General features: G+C 51.9%; 1 protein-coding gene across 2 annotated transcripts in view; it reads right to left on the bottom strand.

The window, feature by feature from the left end:
* Gsg1l (GSG1 like) overlaps nt 1–16,352 on the bottom strand; it is a 193,967-nt gene that overhangs the window by 127,248 nt on the left and 50,367 nt on the right. The window contains exons 1-2 of one of the 2 annotated variants that reach the window (XM_047533804.1): nt 12,313–12,392; nt 2,115–2,162 (exon numbers count right to left, since the gene is read on the bottom strand). In XM_047533804.1, coding sequence (XP_047389760.1) covers nt 2,115–2,162; nt 12,313–12,385 — 121 coding nt within the window. In that variant the 5' untranslated portion in view covers nt 12,386–12,392. Of the gene's footprint in view, nt 1–2,114; nt 2,163–12,312; nt 12,393–16,352 lie in introns of those variants that run through there. The other variant, XM_047533803.1, reaches the window with a different exon arrangement.

Here is a 16,352-nt window from a genome sequence, read left to right as displayed (position 1 = left end):
GTCCCTGTCCCCCGGGGCCTTCCACTGCCCGATGGAGACTCCGGTCATGGAGGGGAGAGGGTGAGTGGGTGGGTGGATCTGTGTGCATGACACTGCACAGGTGGCCACTAGGAGGGGTCACGTGGCTGTCACAGACCTAATGCTGCTGACCCCAGGGACAGCTCAAGGGGCAGTGAGCACTTGCAAACGCCCGGTGACGCGGTGGCAGAGCTGGCCCCTCAGCCTCTTGTAAACATTTTTATGCACACGGCCAGAGGGTACTCGGCGTGGCCGCCAAACCCTCAAAGTAAAATCGGAAAGCCAGTAAAATGGAAAGAAGCTTTCTGGGGCCCTGGGTCCTCATAAAAGAACCAGGAGGAGGGGTCTGAGGCCAGCTGGGGAGCAGGAGCCACCACTGCCACGTACACGGACACGAGCATGGGCACACGACCGGTGGGCGGACGCACTGGGAAGTGGCCACCGCGCGCGCAGGCTCCCAGGAGCACCTGCCGGTGCAGCCGCACCCACCCGGACAGGATAAACGGCGCATGCGTAGGCCGCTTCCTGAGGCCCCCATTGGGGCGGAGCCGACCCTGCATCTCCGCGGCCCTGGGGACTGTGGGACGAGCATCCGGAGGGCTTCAGTTCAGGGAGGGCGGCATCAGGGGCTCTGTGACCAGGACCTGGATGAACCCCAGCTCGGCGCCTTAGGAGACGTGAGACGTCCACTACTAGACGGCTTTTGGCCTCAGTGTCTCCCTTCCCAGGTGGCGGGGAGGACAACCCCTTTAGGGAAGGTCGGGGGGGTTCCCAGTTAATACACGCATAGGGCTGGCACAACCGGCACACAGTAACTGCTCAGTAAACGTCCCCTCTGGTCAGCATTGCTAGCAGCCATGCTTACAAGTGACCTGGAGTAGCCAGGCCCGAGGGGCTCCACCAAATGCTTCAGGGATGGCTGTGTGGCGGGACCAAAGGACAGGCCATGGGAAACCGAGGACTCAGGGAGACCATCCCTCTACCACAGGCTTGCTCCAGGGCCTGCTTCTTCCTGTGGGCTGAGGGACAGTGAGGTCCTGTCACTTAGCACTCAGTCTCATGAGGACCACTTGGCTGGAGCCCTCCAAAGAGATGCCACCTGTGCAGCGGGAATGTCACCAGCCTCCCTGACACAGGACCAGCTTCCCCCTCGGCCTTTGCCAACCTCCTGAGAGGAGAAACCACTGGACTTCCAAATCCCAAGCACCCAACCCCACACTCTCCACGTGGGACACTCTCCATGCCGGGACCTCTGCCTCAGTTCCCCTGGCCTGACCCAGGACCAGGGCCCTCCTGCATCTCCAGGCTGTGTGAAGGGGCCTGCGCACCTGCTTCTCCTGCAGGCTTCTAAAGGGGCAGGCAGGTGGGGGACATGGCCAGCCTCTGTCCCCACGACGTCACCTTCCAGTATCAAGTCACCTGTCCTTCCATGATCGGAAACTCCCTTTTAGTTGGTCGCAGCATTTCCTGGCATAGAGACCACATTTCCCAGACTCCCTTGCAGCTGAGCATAGCCCTGGTTAAGTTCTGGCCAAGAAGATATTCACAGGCATATCTGGGGCAACTCCTGGGAACCTTAGGGTTGATCTGCAACCTCTGCCCTTCCTCCACTGTACTGCCTGGAATGTGGATGCTATGGCTGGCGCTGTAGCCACCATTTTAGTCCATGAAGACAAGGACCCTGGGGTGATGCGGAGAGGCAGCTGAGGACTTGGTACAGCAGAAACTGCTCAGCCTGACCCTCTCCACACCTGTGACACAAGTGACCAGACAGCTGGTCTCATCTCCTGAGGGCAAAGCCCCAGACAACTGAGTTCAAATTCCATATCCATCATGCCTCCTCCAAAGTCCCAGGGTGCCCTGGGGCAAGAGAGCACAAATGGTCCCAGGACACCCCTGGGGCAGGGGACAGATGGTCCTCCCCCACCTGCCTCCCCCACTTCAGTTACAACTCAAGAAACTCGGCGCTTGGCAACAAGATATCTGGTTTCCTGGGCCTGTCACCCGGGAAGGCTGAAAGAGAAGCCCCCCAACTCCCCCCAGGCACTGGGACGCCACCTCCAGAGGGGCGGGGCAGGCGCCTGGGCCGCACTCACCTTTCTCCGATGCCGGGGCCAGGTCAATGAAGCTGCGACATTTTTCACCTTTGAAAAAGAAAAGAAGGGTTTTCAGAACGGAGAGCACTCTGGGCTCCAGGCTCTTGTCCCTGAGCCCCGAGCCAACAAGCCTCCCTAACCCAACCCAGCCGCCTCTTGCCCAGCCCAGGGCAGCCTCGCGCTCACCTCGGCACCAGCAGGCCGGGCGTCCACCTCCTCCCCGGACTCCCCAGCCGCCTCTCGTCTCTCTCCAGCACCTTCTCCTCGCAGCTGGTCACACTCAACACGTGCACACTCGCGCAGACACATGCACACACCTGCGCGCACACGCACGCGTCTCCTTTGATGACCTCCCAAAGGATGCTGGGTGGGTACGGCAGGCCCCGCTTCCAGAAGGCAGGGAGCACGCTCCGCGCCCAGTTCTCAAACGCGCGCGGCTGTGGGCTGCTCCGCCCACGTGGGGTCCTCAAAATAGGAAAATGTTGGCTACAGATCCTGATTTCTGACATTGCCTCGGAGAATCAGAAGACCTGGCCATGCAACAATCACACGGGGTTGGCAGATGTGTCCCTTGGATGGGGCACAGGATGCTCTGGTTTGGCACAGTCCCTGCTCCCCTTGTGGCCTGAGCCCCAGCCTCACTTAAGCCACCCAGATGCCCCCCTCCTCCACCTCTGAATTGGACGCCTTGGTGGGTGAGTTTGCAACCACTGGTTTAAGGATTTTTCTGCTGATCCTAGTAAGTACACTGGGATTAGAGGGTGAAAAGGATCTGGAAGCTTCCAGCATTCTCAACTCTTGTGTCTGCTTGGAGTTCCTAAGTTCTCTAAGAAGGTCCCTTGAGGCCCCTTTGGACTCCTGAATGTCCTTCCAGTTCACATAAAGACAAGCAGATGGGGAGGCAGTGGTGGGAGATCAGGCTGGAAAGAAGGCAGGGGCTAGATCTCGAAGGGTCTTAAAGGCTCAGCCAAGGAGTTGCTTCCTCTCGTTTATGACTCTCCTATCACAAAATCCTAGACTGCAGGTGAGTGGACACAACCCATGTGGTGCTGGCAAGTTTGCTCCCTCCCTGTGTTCTACACTGAGGCACAGGACCCTTGCCTTCCATTACAGATGAAGATAAGGAGGCTCAGAGTAACTGAGCAACCAGCCTGGGTCACACAGCAAGATAGCGATGCCGAGACTGTAACCAACAATATAAAGAAGTGTTTGCTGACAGCCTGGAACTGGAAGGAGAAATAAAATTAAAGAAAAAAATGAAGCGTTGTCTTAGATTTCAAATGAATTTAAACTTCCTTTAATATTGCATTGTTTTCTCAAGAGCTATAGGGGCTAAATTTAATAACCAAATTCAGACTGGGAACACTTGGTGGACCTTGGGTCCTTCAGTCTTCAGGAGCACTTTCCAACATAATAGAACTAAAATTAAAAATTACATTTTACAACCACATCAGGATGAAGATGAATGTATTAAGTATGAAATATTTTCTTTATCGCAAAGTTTTTTTTCCTTCTGATTTTAAAAGAAATTAAAACATTTTCATGACAACATGAAAGCTCTGGAGGCCCGGGGCTCTTGTCTCCTGGGCCTGAGGGAAACAAGACCCAGGTTTACTGAGCATTCATTCCTTCTCCCACCCAGACCCGACTCCTTAATCATAGCTAAGATTTATGTGCCGAGTACTTCGCCTTCTATCTTCTTTAACGGTTTGCTTAAGATGTGATTCACATGCCGTGCAATTCATCCATTTAAAATGTACAATTCAAGTCGGGTGTGGTGAAACAAGCTTATAATTCCAGCTACTCAGGAGGCTGAGACTGAAGGATCGAAAGTTTGAGGCCAGCCTCAGCAACTTTGCAAGGCCCTGTCTCAAAATAAAAGTGGAGAGTGCTGGGATGTAGCTCAGTGGTAGAGCACCCTGAGCCAAAAATAAATCCCCAGTACCAAAAATAAAAACAGTTTAAAGTACTAAAATAAAATAAAATGTACAACTCAATGGTTTTCTAGTGTGTTCTTAGTGTAGACACAAGGTGGTGTGGCCATCACCACAATCAATTTTAGATAATTTTCAGTACCCCCAAAAGGAAGTCCAAACCTGTCAGGAGTCAATTCTCATTTCCCCCACCTCCCAGCCCTAGGCTACAGCTACTCTGTCTTCTGTCACTACGGATTTGTCTAGTCTGGGCATTTCATACCAGTGGAATCACACAAGCTGTGGTCTCTTGTGACTGGCTTCTTTCACTTAGTCTGTCTTCAAGGACTGTCCATGATGTACCATGTATCAGTACTTCACTTCTTTTCATGAGAGAATAATATTCCATTGTATGGGTACATAGTGTCCCCTCTCTCCTTCTCTGTGGTTTCATTTTCTGAGGTTTCAGTTACCTGTGGTCAACTGCAGTCTGAAAATAGTACATGGAAAATTCTAGAAATAAAAAAAATTCAGAAGTTTTAAACTGTGTACCATTCCAACTAGCATATGACATCTCGTGCCTTCTCGCTCTGTCCTGCCCGGGACATGAGTCATCCCTCTGTGCTACGTATCTATGCTGTATATGCTACCTGCCCGTTAATCATTTAGTAGCCATTTCAGTATCAGATCAACTGTCACAGTCTCAGAGTACTTGTGTTCAAATAACCCTTATTTTACTCAATAATGGCCCTGAAGTATAATAAGAGTAATGCAGAGGAGACACCAAGGTGTAGAACAAGGAAGGACCAATTAAATCCTGGTGGCAGTGCTGCAGGGCATAAAAGAAAAAAGCATAGTGCATATAGATTTTCGGTCCTGTCTGCGATTTCAGGCATGCACGGGGCACTGGGATGATCTGAAGATAGACTAGTGTACCAATTTTATTTATCCATTCACTCACTGACGGATACTTAAGTGTTTCCACTTTTTGGCTATTTATAAACTTCCATGTACAGGATTTTTCCATGGCAAGTTTTCATTTCTCTTCAGCTTATACCTCGGAGTGGAATTGCTAGGTCACACGGTCACTCCGTTTGATCTCTCGAGGAAATGTTAGTCCGGGTTCCAAACCAGGGGTGCCATTATTAGTTCCGCCAGCTACAGACAAGGGTTCCAGTTCCTGCACACCTTTGCCAAGACTCGTGACCGTTAGTAGTTTTTCACCGTTAGTAGCTGTTTCTCACAGGTACCTTATTTTAGTTTTCATTTACTTTCCCTGATGGCTAATGACCTTGAGCATCTTTCCGTCGACCTACGAGCCACTGGCATATCGTCTTTGGAGAAATGTCTTGAATTTCTTTTCATTATAAGTTATAAGATTTCTTTATATATTCTGCATACAAATTCCTTATTAGATATCTGATTTGCAAATATTTTATTCCTTCTGCAGGTTCTACTTTTTTGATGATGCCATTTGAAGGGCAAAAGTTTTAAGTTTTAATGAAGCCCAGTTTAGATAAACTGAATTTTTTTTTTTTTTTTTTTTTTTTTTTTTTTTTTGGTACCAGGGATTGTACCCAGGGGGCACTTTGTCACTGAGTCACATCCCCAGCCCTTATTACTTTCTTATTTTGAGACAGGGAAGTTGTTGAGGGCCTCACTGAGTTGCTGAGGCTGGCCTCAAACTTGTGATCCTCCTGCCTCAGCCTCCCAAGCTTCTGAAATTACATTGCTATTTGTGCTTTGAGTGTCATCTCTAAGGAGGTGTTGCTTAAGCCAAGATTATGAAAATTTACTCCTTTCTTCTCAGTTTTGTAATGTTAACTCTTCATTTATGCCTATTTTCCACTTAGAGTTGGTTTATGGGTGGGGCAGTTACGAGATCCAAGCTCATCCTCTGCAGGTGGCATCTGTTAGGCCAGCACCACTTGCTGAAGAAGCAGGACCCTTCCCCCAGAGGGAGAAGCACCCATTTCTGCACACTGTTCATTACCAGCTGTGAGTTTTTCCTTTTGTCTTTTCCAGGACATGGCCTCTACCTTCCGCCCTCCTCTGTGGAGTGGTTTTGTCCTGAATGGGTATTTACCTTTGCTCTAATTCCACAGCAACCTGAAAAATACCGCTAAGAGTCCCCATTTTAGAGACAGACAAGCTGAGGCTCTGTTATGGTGGCTCCCAAGCACTCGCGACGTGTCGAAGGTCAGCAGTGTTGAGAGGTGAGGCCTTGGGAAGCGACTGGATGGTAAGGGCTCCGACCTACGGGTGGACTAATCCACTTGAATGACCTGTTGAAGATGGTGGATAGTGTAAGAGCTGGGGCCTAGTAGGCATGGGCCCTTGGGGATGTGCCCTCGGGGGACCGTATCCTGTCCCTGGCCCACCTCTCTCTAAGCAGCTTTATCCCTCCAGGCCCTCTGCCATGATGTTCTGTCTCACTCAGGCCCGAAGCAATGGAACCAACCAACCATGGACTGAAACTCCTGAACCTTTCCTCCTCTAAGTAGATTTTCTCAGTATTCTGGTCATAGCAACAAAAAGTTGACGAACACAGGCTCTAAACAAGGAATCCCCTGGGACCCTCCCTCCGTGTAGACAGGGAAAATTCTCCAGGGGCTAAATAACCGGCCCTCACATTTCTATTTCTGCTGCATGGACGGGGTCGGACAGAAGATGTTGGAGCACACACTGGCGACGTCAGGCAAAGCTGAAGTTGAAGGAAAAATCATAGAGAGCCAGAGGAAGACAGACTGCTCAATGCCCAAAGTCTCACAGCCGAAATCAAAACACGGGAATTTTTTCTCCAAGTCCTTAGTGTCCATGATAAAGGTTAGCTGGGCGTTAACGAGAACGATATTGAACTGCATCACATTGACTTGGCTGCTTTAGAAGCGACCTTAAAACATTAACATCCTTGTGTCGACTGTTATTAAGCCGATATGTTTAATTAAGGGGTTCATTCTGGTAGAAAGCTGGAGACAAGTGCATCTGCCTCTCCGCCACTCACACTTCCTCGGGGCTTGACCGTCAGATCCCAGCACTGTGCCGTGTTCCCACCACCTGATGGCAGCACGCCTTTCTTGAACCACGGAACATGAACCATCACAAGGCTCCCAGAGGTCAGCTGGGGGAAGTGGTCTCACCTGGGAGCTCAGGTCCCACTAAGAGTCTGATTTGGTTGGTCAAGGCCTGAACATCACTAGGGTCTAAAAGTCCCCTGGAAGATGCTGCTGCACGCACGCCCAGGGTGGGAGCCGCGTTCCAATCTGACTCACAGAAAATCCAACCTTAGAGAAACATGCTCACGACCATGCTGATGGTCCGTCCCCCGACGGCGATCGAGGGGAGGGACAGCACCGGGGTCTGAGTTCTGGAATCAACACAGCCGAGTTCAAACGCCAGCCCTGCCACCTCTTGCCTCAGGAGACCCCAGTCTTCCGGTGCCTGGACCTCTCTGCTGGTGAAACCGGTGCAGACCCTGGGGGTCCCGTGTGGGCCCAGCGTGGGAGAAGAGCTGAGGCAGGGTGCTGAGCAGAGGGTGCAGAGGTGATCACCATTGCTGGCTCCCACACGAGGTCTCCAGGGAACAGGGGTCCTCTGCAGTCTCGTGGGGAAAGAGGGGAGGGACACACGGACACCAGCACAGGGTGGGGGTGGGGCCTGGTGCACTGGTCCAGAGCAGGGACCCCAGAGCCAGGCCTGCCGAGTCAGCCTGGCTCCTTCACTTAAAGGTGGGCAACAATATTCGTGCCTCAGTTTCCCCACCTAAAAAAGCAAAAAAAAACCCCATGCTGGTGTTTCTATAGCTCAACCCACAGGATGGATCAGGAGGGGCTGGTAACAACCATTAGGGGGTACAGCTAGGACAGGACAGTGGACAGGAGCCTGAGAACCCAGCACCAGCTGCAGGGGCCCAGCCCTGTGCCCACTGTCACCGCCATGACCATGGACGTGGCCTGACAAGTGCTCTGATTTTACTTCTTAAAGATGCCCCGTCTCCAGTCACCCCTGCCCCTGACACTCACATCGAGAAGGTGAGTGGGAGCTGCCACTTCCTCCCCCAGGAGGAGAGTCCCCAGAGGCCCACCTCACTTAGGGGCCTTCAGGTGGAAGAGGACCACAGACCCCGGGAGAAGTGATCTGGGGAGCCACGAGCAGCAGCCATCAGGGCCTTGGAGGATCGAAGACTCTGGGCTTAGCAAGCCTCGCACGCAGTGTGCCCCTCAAACCGTCTGCTCTAGGGAGGGGACCAGCAGAGGGACCCGAGCGTCCTCCTGAAAGCTGTGGACCCTTCATGCCACTCAGGCTGGGAGCCGGCTCTGCTGTGTGGAGATGGAGTTCTCTCCGTCGCTGAGCGTGCGCAGAGTCCTACTCTACTGGGAGTGGACAAATAAATTAGGTCACTGACGAGTAACCGATCCCATGCCTAGATGTTCATGACCACCGTGGTCCCTCGACCCAGGACTTGCCCTGCGGTCAGGGACATGAAACCCAGGCTGCACACAAGGACACTGACTGGAGAGATCACTGACCGGCAGCGACGGAAGGGAACCTGTGGGGATGGGTAGCGGGAGGGGATGTGCCCATCTAGATGGTCACAAATCTACACGCTGACCATCTGGACCAGTCGGGGGCCTGACAGGAAGCAGATGGCACCCTCGGAAGGGCTCAGAGGCGACTGCTAAGGGGCACTGTTTATAGACAGGTGTGGACAGGGTGGAGGGACAGTGACCCAGGGGCCCTGAGCAGCCCGGCTCTGAGGGGCAGGACAGGGCAGGTGACTGCGGAAGATCAAGCCTCAGAGGAGGAGCTGCCTGCCACCAGGAGCCAGGCCGCACTAAAGCATCCGAATTGGAGATTCTGGGGTACAGCCAAGAACCTGTCCTTCCAACAAGTTCCCAGGGGTGCTGACGTGACTGGTCTGGAAAGCACTTTGAGAACCAGTCCCGAGAGGAATGGAGTCACCATCAAACCTGGGGCAGGGGACAAGGGCAGGCAGGAGATGCCCAGACCTTTCTGTCCTCCTGCCCTGACTCCCATCAGTCCCCCACTGACCCAAACCAATGAGAAACCAGAGGGCACAGGAGCCCAGCTGTCACTGCCCAGGTGTCTCTGGGGCCCAGAGGAGGCTGCGAACAGACATGGAGGCCAGTGGAGAAGTGAGCATGCCAGCTGGCCGCGAGACCCCACTCCTCCAGGGTCCTTCCCACCATCACGACCGCAAAGTCTCTCCCACACACTTCTCTGCTTGTCGGTCGTCTGGTCCTCTACAGAACGTGCTCTGGGCTCTTCCTTTGCTTTGAATTTTATCTGCATCAGTACGTGTGGCCTCTGGGCTTGACCAGTCGCGACCAGGCTGGAGGCTGGCACGCCCTGATATTGCACGTAATTCATTCATTTATTCTCTCAACAAATCTTAGGAATCGAAACCACAGCATCAAGCAGTGACCTGTGGAGTGCTTCATCTGGATCCCCCAAGATGTACTTCTCTTAAGTTTCCAGCGCAGTGTTTCGGAGTCATGCGACTGTGGCCCACCAACCTTTAATGAGCACCTACTACGTACGAGGAGCTGTCCTAGGTGCTAGCCTGGACCGGACAAAGTCCCAGCCCTGGCAGAGCTGTGTTTCCTGGTGAAGCACGCGTGTGGATCAGCCCACGCTCTGGAGGCCACTCATCAAAGGCGGGCATTCCCCAGCTCTTCTAAATAATGCCCAGTGCTCTGCGACTTGTTTTCGGCAGCAAACATAAGTTTTGTGGCCACGCGTGTCCTGTTCCTTGTGATGTCCTCAGAGCCTGGAACAGGGATCGGTGCTGCAGACGCGATCACGTAGTGAGTCCACGCAGAGCGTGTCATTAAGCGATCTGCCAGGAACACCGCCACACTGCAGACCTGGGAAGGCGCGCCCAACACACCTGCAGGCAGAGGTGAGGTGGAGAGCGTAGCACTGGAGAGTCTGGGGCTCATCCAGGAGACGATGCACAGGGAAAACGGACATGTGCAATATCCCAAGGAAAAGCAGCAGCTCAAGAGCTGCCCCTGGGTGTCCACGTGGAGCCTCGCACCTGCCCGGAGACCCAGAGGTCAGCTTGAACAGGGCGCCTCTGAGCACCGCCCTTCATCCCAACCCTCCCTTCTGCTGCCTCGCCCCTGCGGGTTCAGATCTACCCCGTTACCTTTCCCCTGCGTCTGGGTTCTTGGGACTTCCTTCAACTCAAAACCTTCTCTCCTCCATTGCTCCATTTCTGAGTCCTCCCCTGCCTTCCAGACTCAGCTCAGCCGTCCAGCCGCTCCCCTGCCGTGACCTGCCTTATTCACCAAGCATCTGCCCCTCTCCCAAAGAGATTCTCCATGCCCCGAATTTCTGCAGTGTTTTACCATGAGATGTCTGGTTGTATTATTTCCTTCTCCCTGGGGTGAGCCTGGCATGGTGGTGTTGTCAGGGGCACATCTCAACGCTTGCAGGCTGAAGCTCAAGTCTGTCATGTTGCTTTAGATCCAGGATCCAGGACCCCAAGGAGAGTCCAGGGTAAGTACTATGCAAAGGACCTGCCACTCATCAGAACAGTGGCAATGAGGTCACTGTTGGCCCCCATTTTACAGAGGAGGAAACCAAGGTTCAGAGGTGAAGTGACCTCCCCAAGGTCACACAGTCAGTGGCAGAAGCAGAGTCTGGACCCAGGGCTGTGCCTCCCCAAAGCTTTTTCCATCGCATAAGAGACTGACTTGTCCAGAAGTGGAGCAGGAACCCAAGACGTTCCATGGCCAGACCAGGTGGGTTCAGAAATCTTTCTAAAACATCTTATAATGGAAATTTCCCATCTTTTACAAAAAGTAGACAGACTAATAAAAACAAATCCTCATGTCCCCATGCCCAGCTGCGATAACTGTCAATCGCAGCCAGTGTCACCTTGTCTATACCCCACCTGCCCCCACCAGCATGGGGTTATTTTGAAACAAATCCCAGACGTCGGATTTAAAATGTCTTTCTGAAGATACTCAAAAGAGACAAATGGAAGGTCATTCCTTCCTAGATCTCATGAGACTGTTGGCTTTTTGCAGCGAGAGAAGGAAACGAAAGACCCCAGAGGTCCAGACCTCCCTCCCTGCTAGCCCCGCTTGGCCTGCCATCTCCGGGGGCCTGGCTGGAGGTGGGAGGCCCAGAAATCACCCCAGTGCAGTGGCCCGAGCTGTCGGCGGGCACATCCCTACTCTGGCCAAAGGGGACCTGGCATGGGGGCTTGGCAGCAATGGGGCTGCTGAGGAACCCACTGCAGATTGTCACTGGCTTGCTAAAGCTCGCGTGTGGCAGTGGCAAGGGAGGGCAAGGGGCAGCAGGACCAACAGGAGGCCAGGCAAAGTGGGCCCACTGGTGTAAAGGGGCTTCGCCTGGACCTGGGTTCAGTCCCCACCCTGCTGTGGGACTGTGGGTAAATAATCGTAAAACCTGGTTCGGGAGATTTTTTTCACCAGTAAAGGATGAGGGTTCCAGCCTCCCAGGGTATTTGGAGGTTGAACAAGGAAGCAGTTGTGAAATGAGAAGTCTTCTGTGAGGGTTCAAATCAGAAACGTCTGCAAGGGGTTGACGCCCACACCCCCACGACATTCTCTCTTTTTAAAAGGGAGAGTACTTCAAGGCAAATGGAAGTTTGGACACAGAAACCACAAGATACGAGTTCAAATCTGTCCTCCACCTCCTCCCAGCCCCATGACCTCAGAGTGGCTTCACCTCTCTGAGTCTTTTCCTCACCTTCCAGCTGGGAACTGTCCAAGCACAGCCACCCCCCCCTTATCCCTGGAGGACATGTTCCAAGACTCCCAGTGGATGCCGGAACCCACAAAGAATACCAAACCCTACATATACTGGGTTTTCCTATATATAAATACTTATGATAAAGTTCGATTTATAAACTAGGCACAACAACAAATCAATAACAACAAAATAGAACAATTATAACAATATACTATAATGAAATTATGTGAATATGGTCCTTCTCTCTTGCACACTGTACTACAACAGTCTATCTGATAACCAAGATGGCCACAAAATGATTAACGGGTGGGTAGCATATACAGCATGGATACATTAGAGAAAGGGATGATTCACATCCCAGGTGGGACAGAGTAGGACAGAATGAGATTTCATCACATTACTCAAAATAGCCCACAATTTAAAACTTATGCATTGTTTACTTCTGGAATTTTCCATTTAGTACTTTTTACTACATTTGGCCACTGCTAGTTGACAGCAGAGAAAGCAAACTCACAGATAAGTAGGGATGACTGTACCTGTATTCCAGGCTTGCCAAAAGCATTGAAACAGAAGAGAGTGTGAAAACACCTGACCCATGCTTGGCTCCATTAGGAAGAACTGCTTTGTATTCCGTCCCTGGATCCCAGGTTAGAGACATGCATTGCCTTTCCTAAGGAGAGCCGTGCATCTCCCCAAACTAGAAGCAGCAGGCTGTAATTCTGCAACCTTAGCCTGAGCAGGTGGAGGAAGCCTGGCAGGGCCACAGGCAGAATCAAGGGAGATAGCCAGAGACAGACGCCCAGTGCTGGCAGAAGGTGTGTGGAGCATTGCGGGCTGGCCAAGTTGCCCTTGGCACGGGCATGCAGGAGCCCAGGTCTCAGTTGGCAGGGGAGACTTGAGCGGATAGAGGGAGAGGCACTGGGGAGCCCAGCATCCTTGGCTGGATCCCCACATCCTGGGTGTGAGGATCGTGACTTTCTTCCATGTCCCACCAGATGGTCTAGCTGAGGTTTCTGTGGGGCGGGGGGAACTGGCAGGGCAGGGGCAACAGAGAGGCAATAACCCTGGTCTCCAAAGTCAGCCAACAAGTAACACTTGCTAATGTAAATCGTGCAGGCCTGTGTGCCAAACCTGGCTCGAAGTGCTTTTCATTATAATTCACTAGCCCTCACAAGCCCTGAGAGCCCACTTTACAGATGAAGAAACTGAGGCACGAGAAAACGAAGTCACCCATCTAACGTCACACGGCTGTTGGTGGAGAAAGGATTCGAATCCAGCTTGGCCCAGCCGTCTGTTTGGACGACTACTCTGTACGGCCTCTAAGCAGAGCAGGCAGGCTCTGGAGAAATCCACCCTTCCTCAGGGAATCCCAGACACCCTCCAAAGAGAACTCCACCTGCGGCAGGAATCCAGCACCTTCTGGAAGTGGCTTGTGTGCAAGAGCCTCGGATCTGGCTGGTTTTGAGTCTGGTTCTGAGACCCAGATCCCACAAGGGACTCAGCTTCCTGGCAGGTGCTTGTGGTAGGTGCTTCTGCTTGCTGGGAGGGCCAAGAAGCCTGGGGCCTGGTCCCCTACAAATGTACCCAACAGCGAAGGATTTCAGCAGTTTGGCAAGGGCAAAAAGTCTGCACACCTTCGCTGGCCGGATTCAAGGAATTCAGCGCCGGGAGCCGGGAGGAAAGAAAAATGCCAACAGATCCTGTGCGAAACGGCTCCTCTCTCTCCAGGCTGGCGGCAGAGTCTTGGCAAGAGCTTCCTTGGAATTCTCCGGAGGCCTCTGCCAGTTCAACTGACAGGGCAGCAGATGGCACACACTTATCTGCTGATGATATTTTGATTTATTTATCTCTTACAGATGGTACCCGGCCTTGAGTTCTGGCAGGAGTCCAGAGTGCGGGTCAACTTTCTGGGGATAATCATTTCTACAAGTGGAGGAGACACTGAAGACCAAAACCCTGCCTGGCATCATGGCTGGCGCCACCATGGCCCCCAGATATCCCTTGCTTGGGCGTTTGGGGCATTAGACAAATTTGTTCTAAAGGATTTCAAAGCTGAAGAACCTAAACTCTTATCTAAAATTTACATCAAAATGGTTAGATAAAAGGGCTTTGAACTCACAGGCTCCTAGGTCCAAGTCCTAACTCTGCCACGCACAAGCTCTGTGGCCCAGGGCTGGACTCTCTGGGTCTCAGTTTCCATAACTGTAAAATGGGTATAATTGTCATCTCCTTCACACACAGTGGGACAAACAGCTAGCTCTCCATCAAAAGACACATTTCTCTTTCTATAGTCAGGGAGGATGACTAACAAGTGGCTGCCCTACCAGGCGTAATATTTCCCAGCATGCCCTGCATCTGGTAAGGTCATGTGATTGGTTCTTGCCTGTGTGAGCAGAGTGGCGTGCGGCACTTCCTGGGAAGGCTCTCAGGAAGAGGGTGTGGCTTCTCCTTCCTCTTCCTCCTAGACACAGAGGGCTCTAAGTCCCTAGGAAATGACAGAGCCACAATGTGGAAGTGTTCTGGTCCCCAGATCACTACATGGGAGAGAACTGCCACCCGCCAGGACCACAGGAACTGAACTGTTGCACGAGCAGGATATAAATTTCTGTGTGATCCATGGACACGTCAGGGTTTCTTGGTGACAGCAGCGAGTGTTGACCTATACACAGGCTAACTGGGGATCAGATGAGAGGATACATTTGAGGCACTTGGTGCACAGCACGGACTTAGTAAGGATTCACTATCATTATCAACATCTTCTAAGACGCTTGATAAGTCAAGGATATTGTGATTTTTTTCTGTCACATCCCATATGTTGGGTTTGATTAGAGTAAGGCAAATCTCTTTTCCCAATATCTCAGTCTTATTTGTGCCCTTTATTTGATATTACCAGGAATCCTTCACGATTTGTCCTCTCATGCATGTTTTGTAAGAAAAGCGTACATGCCATGGGGACGTGGCATGACCGGGAAGGCCTGCCTGACATGACCGAGGTCTGGATTCAAGCCCTGACACCACCACCAGAAAAATGTAAAAAGGCAAGAGGAGCTACTGAGTTGTTTTTCTGAGGTGGACAATGGGTGACCCACGAGGATTAGGGGTGCACTTATCTGCAGCCCAGTTCTGCCTCCGTAGAATTCTCAGCTCTGCTAGGGAAGGGGGGAAGGACTTAGGGACCTGAGTTTCCAGATGCAGAAATCAGACATGCATCTGAGACTGGCCCAAGATCTCTGCCTCCTAATCTGGAAGCAGCCATGGGAGGGTGAGGCCCCAGTCCATGGTCACCTGGCTGAGCACTTACTAGGTGCCAGATGTTTTAAATGCCCACTTGTCCAACTCCCCTAACAACCAAAAGACGGAGGTACTGTTACTATTCCCATTTTATGGATGGGGAAACTGAGGCACCATGAGGAGACTTTTCCTTGAGTTTGGAGGGAAGGAACTTGTAAAACAGGATTTGGTGAGTCAGGTTAACTCAGGGACCCAGGAGCAAGTTTCCTTCTGACACAACCAAAGAAACCCCTCCATGCTGACATTAAACTTCCCAGTGATGAAAGGGTCAAAGAAAGGGTTCCCGAGGGGAGGATGCTGAAGGACACTGCACTGCGTGATGGACAGTGGTGCTCCCTCCAAATTCCCTTCCAGCCTCTCAGGTTCCATCCAGGAGAAATGTTCAGCATCATGCTCACCCCTCTCTAACACCAGTCAGACACCTGCTCACCTCCTACTCTAAAAAGAAGGGTGGGCCAGGGCAGTGTGCCGCCTGTAATCCCAGTGGCTCAGGAGGCTGAGGCAGGAGGATCTCGAGTTCAAAGCCAGCCTCAGCAAAAGTGAGGCCCTCAGCAACTCAGTGAGACCCTGTCTCTTAATAAAATACAAAAAAGTGCTGGGAATGTGGCTCAGTGGTTAAGCACTCCTGGGTTCAATCTGCAGTACCAAACAAAAAAAAAAGAAAAGAGAGAGAAAGAGAGCAAGAGAGAGAGGGATAGGCCCTGGGGGCACAGGAGTGTAGTTGTGGGGGTCCCACAGGGGCAGGGATGAAAGATAAGAAGGCCCAAGTATCCAGCTAGCATTCAGCAGCCTTGTTTTCATTTATGTTCACACATACACGAGTGTAGACACACACATGCATGCGCACACGCATGTGTGTGTATAAATTCCTTCTATTTTGGGCATGTCGTACTGGTTTTCTATCTCCAGTTGAAATGGAAAGCTTCTCTTTTAAATTCTTTTATGTAAGGAAAATGGGAGCCAATATAGAACAAAAAGAAATCGTAGTAGAACAAGGGCATGTGGTTGGAAATACATTCGAAAGTGTGATACGAAAATGACCGAAATCTGAGAAACACCGCGATCAGAGAATTGTCTGCTGCTAGGCTCACCCCAGGCCAAGCGCTCGCGGGGCCCGCACACCGCTTAAAACTGGAAGGCCATTCCCGTGATGGTTTATGCAAATGACGCTCCCTGGAGTCGTGCAGTGCACAGCCTGTGTGAATGTACACAGCAGCCATGGATATTTTTAGAGTAACAAATATCCCAAACATACGAGAGAAGAGAGATAATCTTCTGGCCAGCT

This window comes from Sciurus carolinensis, chromosome 18 (genome assembly GCF_902686445.1).
Source record: "Sciurus carolinensis chromosome 18, mSciCar1.2, whole genome shotgun sequence".
Classification (NCBI taxonomy): domain Eukaryota; kingdom Metazoa; phylum Chordata; class Mammalia; order Rodentia; family Sciuridae; genus Sciurus; species Sciurus carolinensis.
This window is presented reverse-complemented; position numbering and strand designations above follow the sequence as displayed.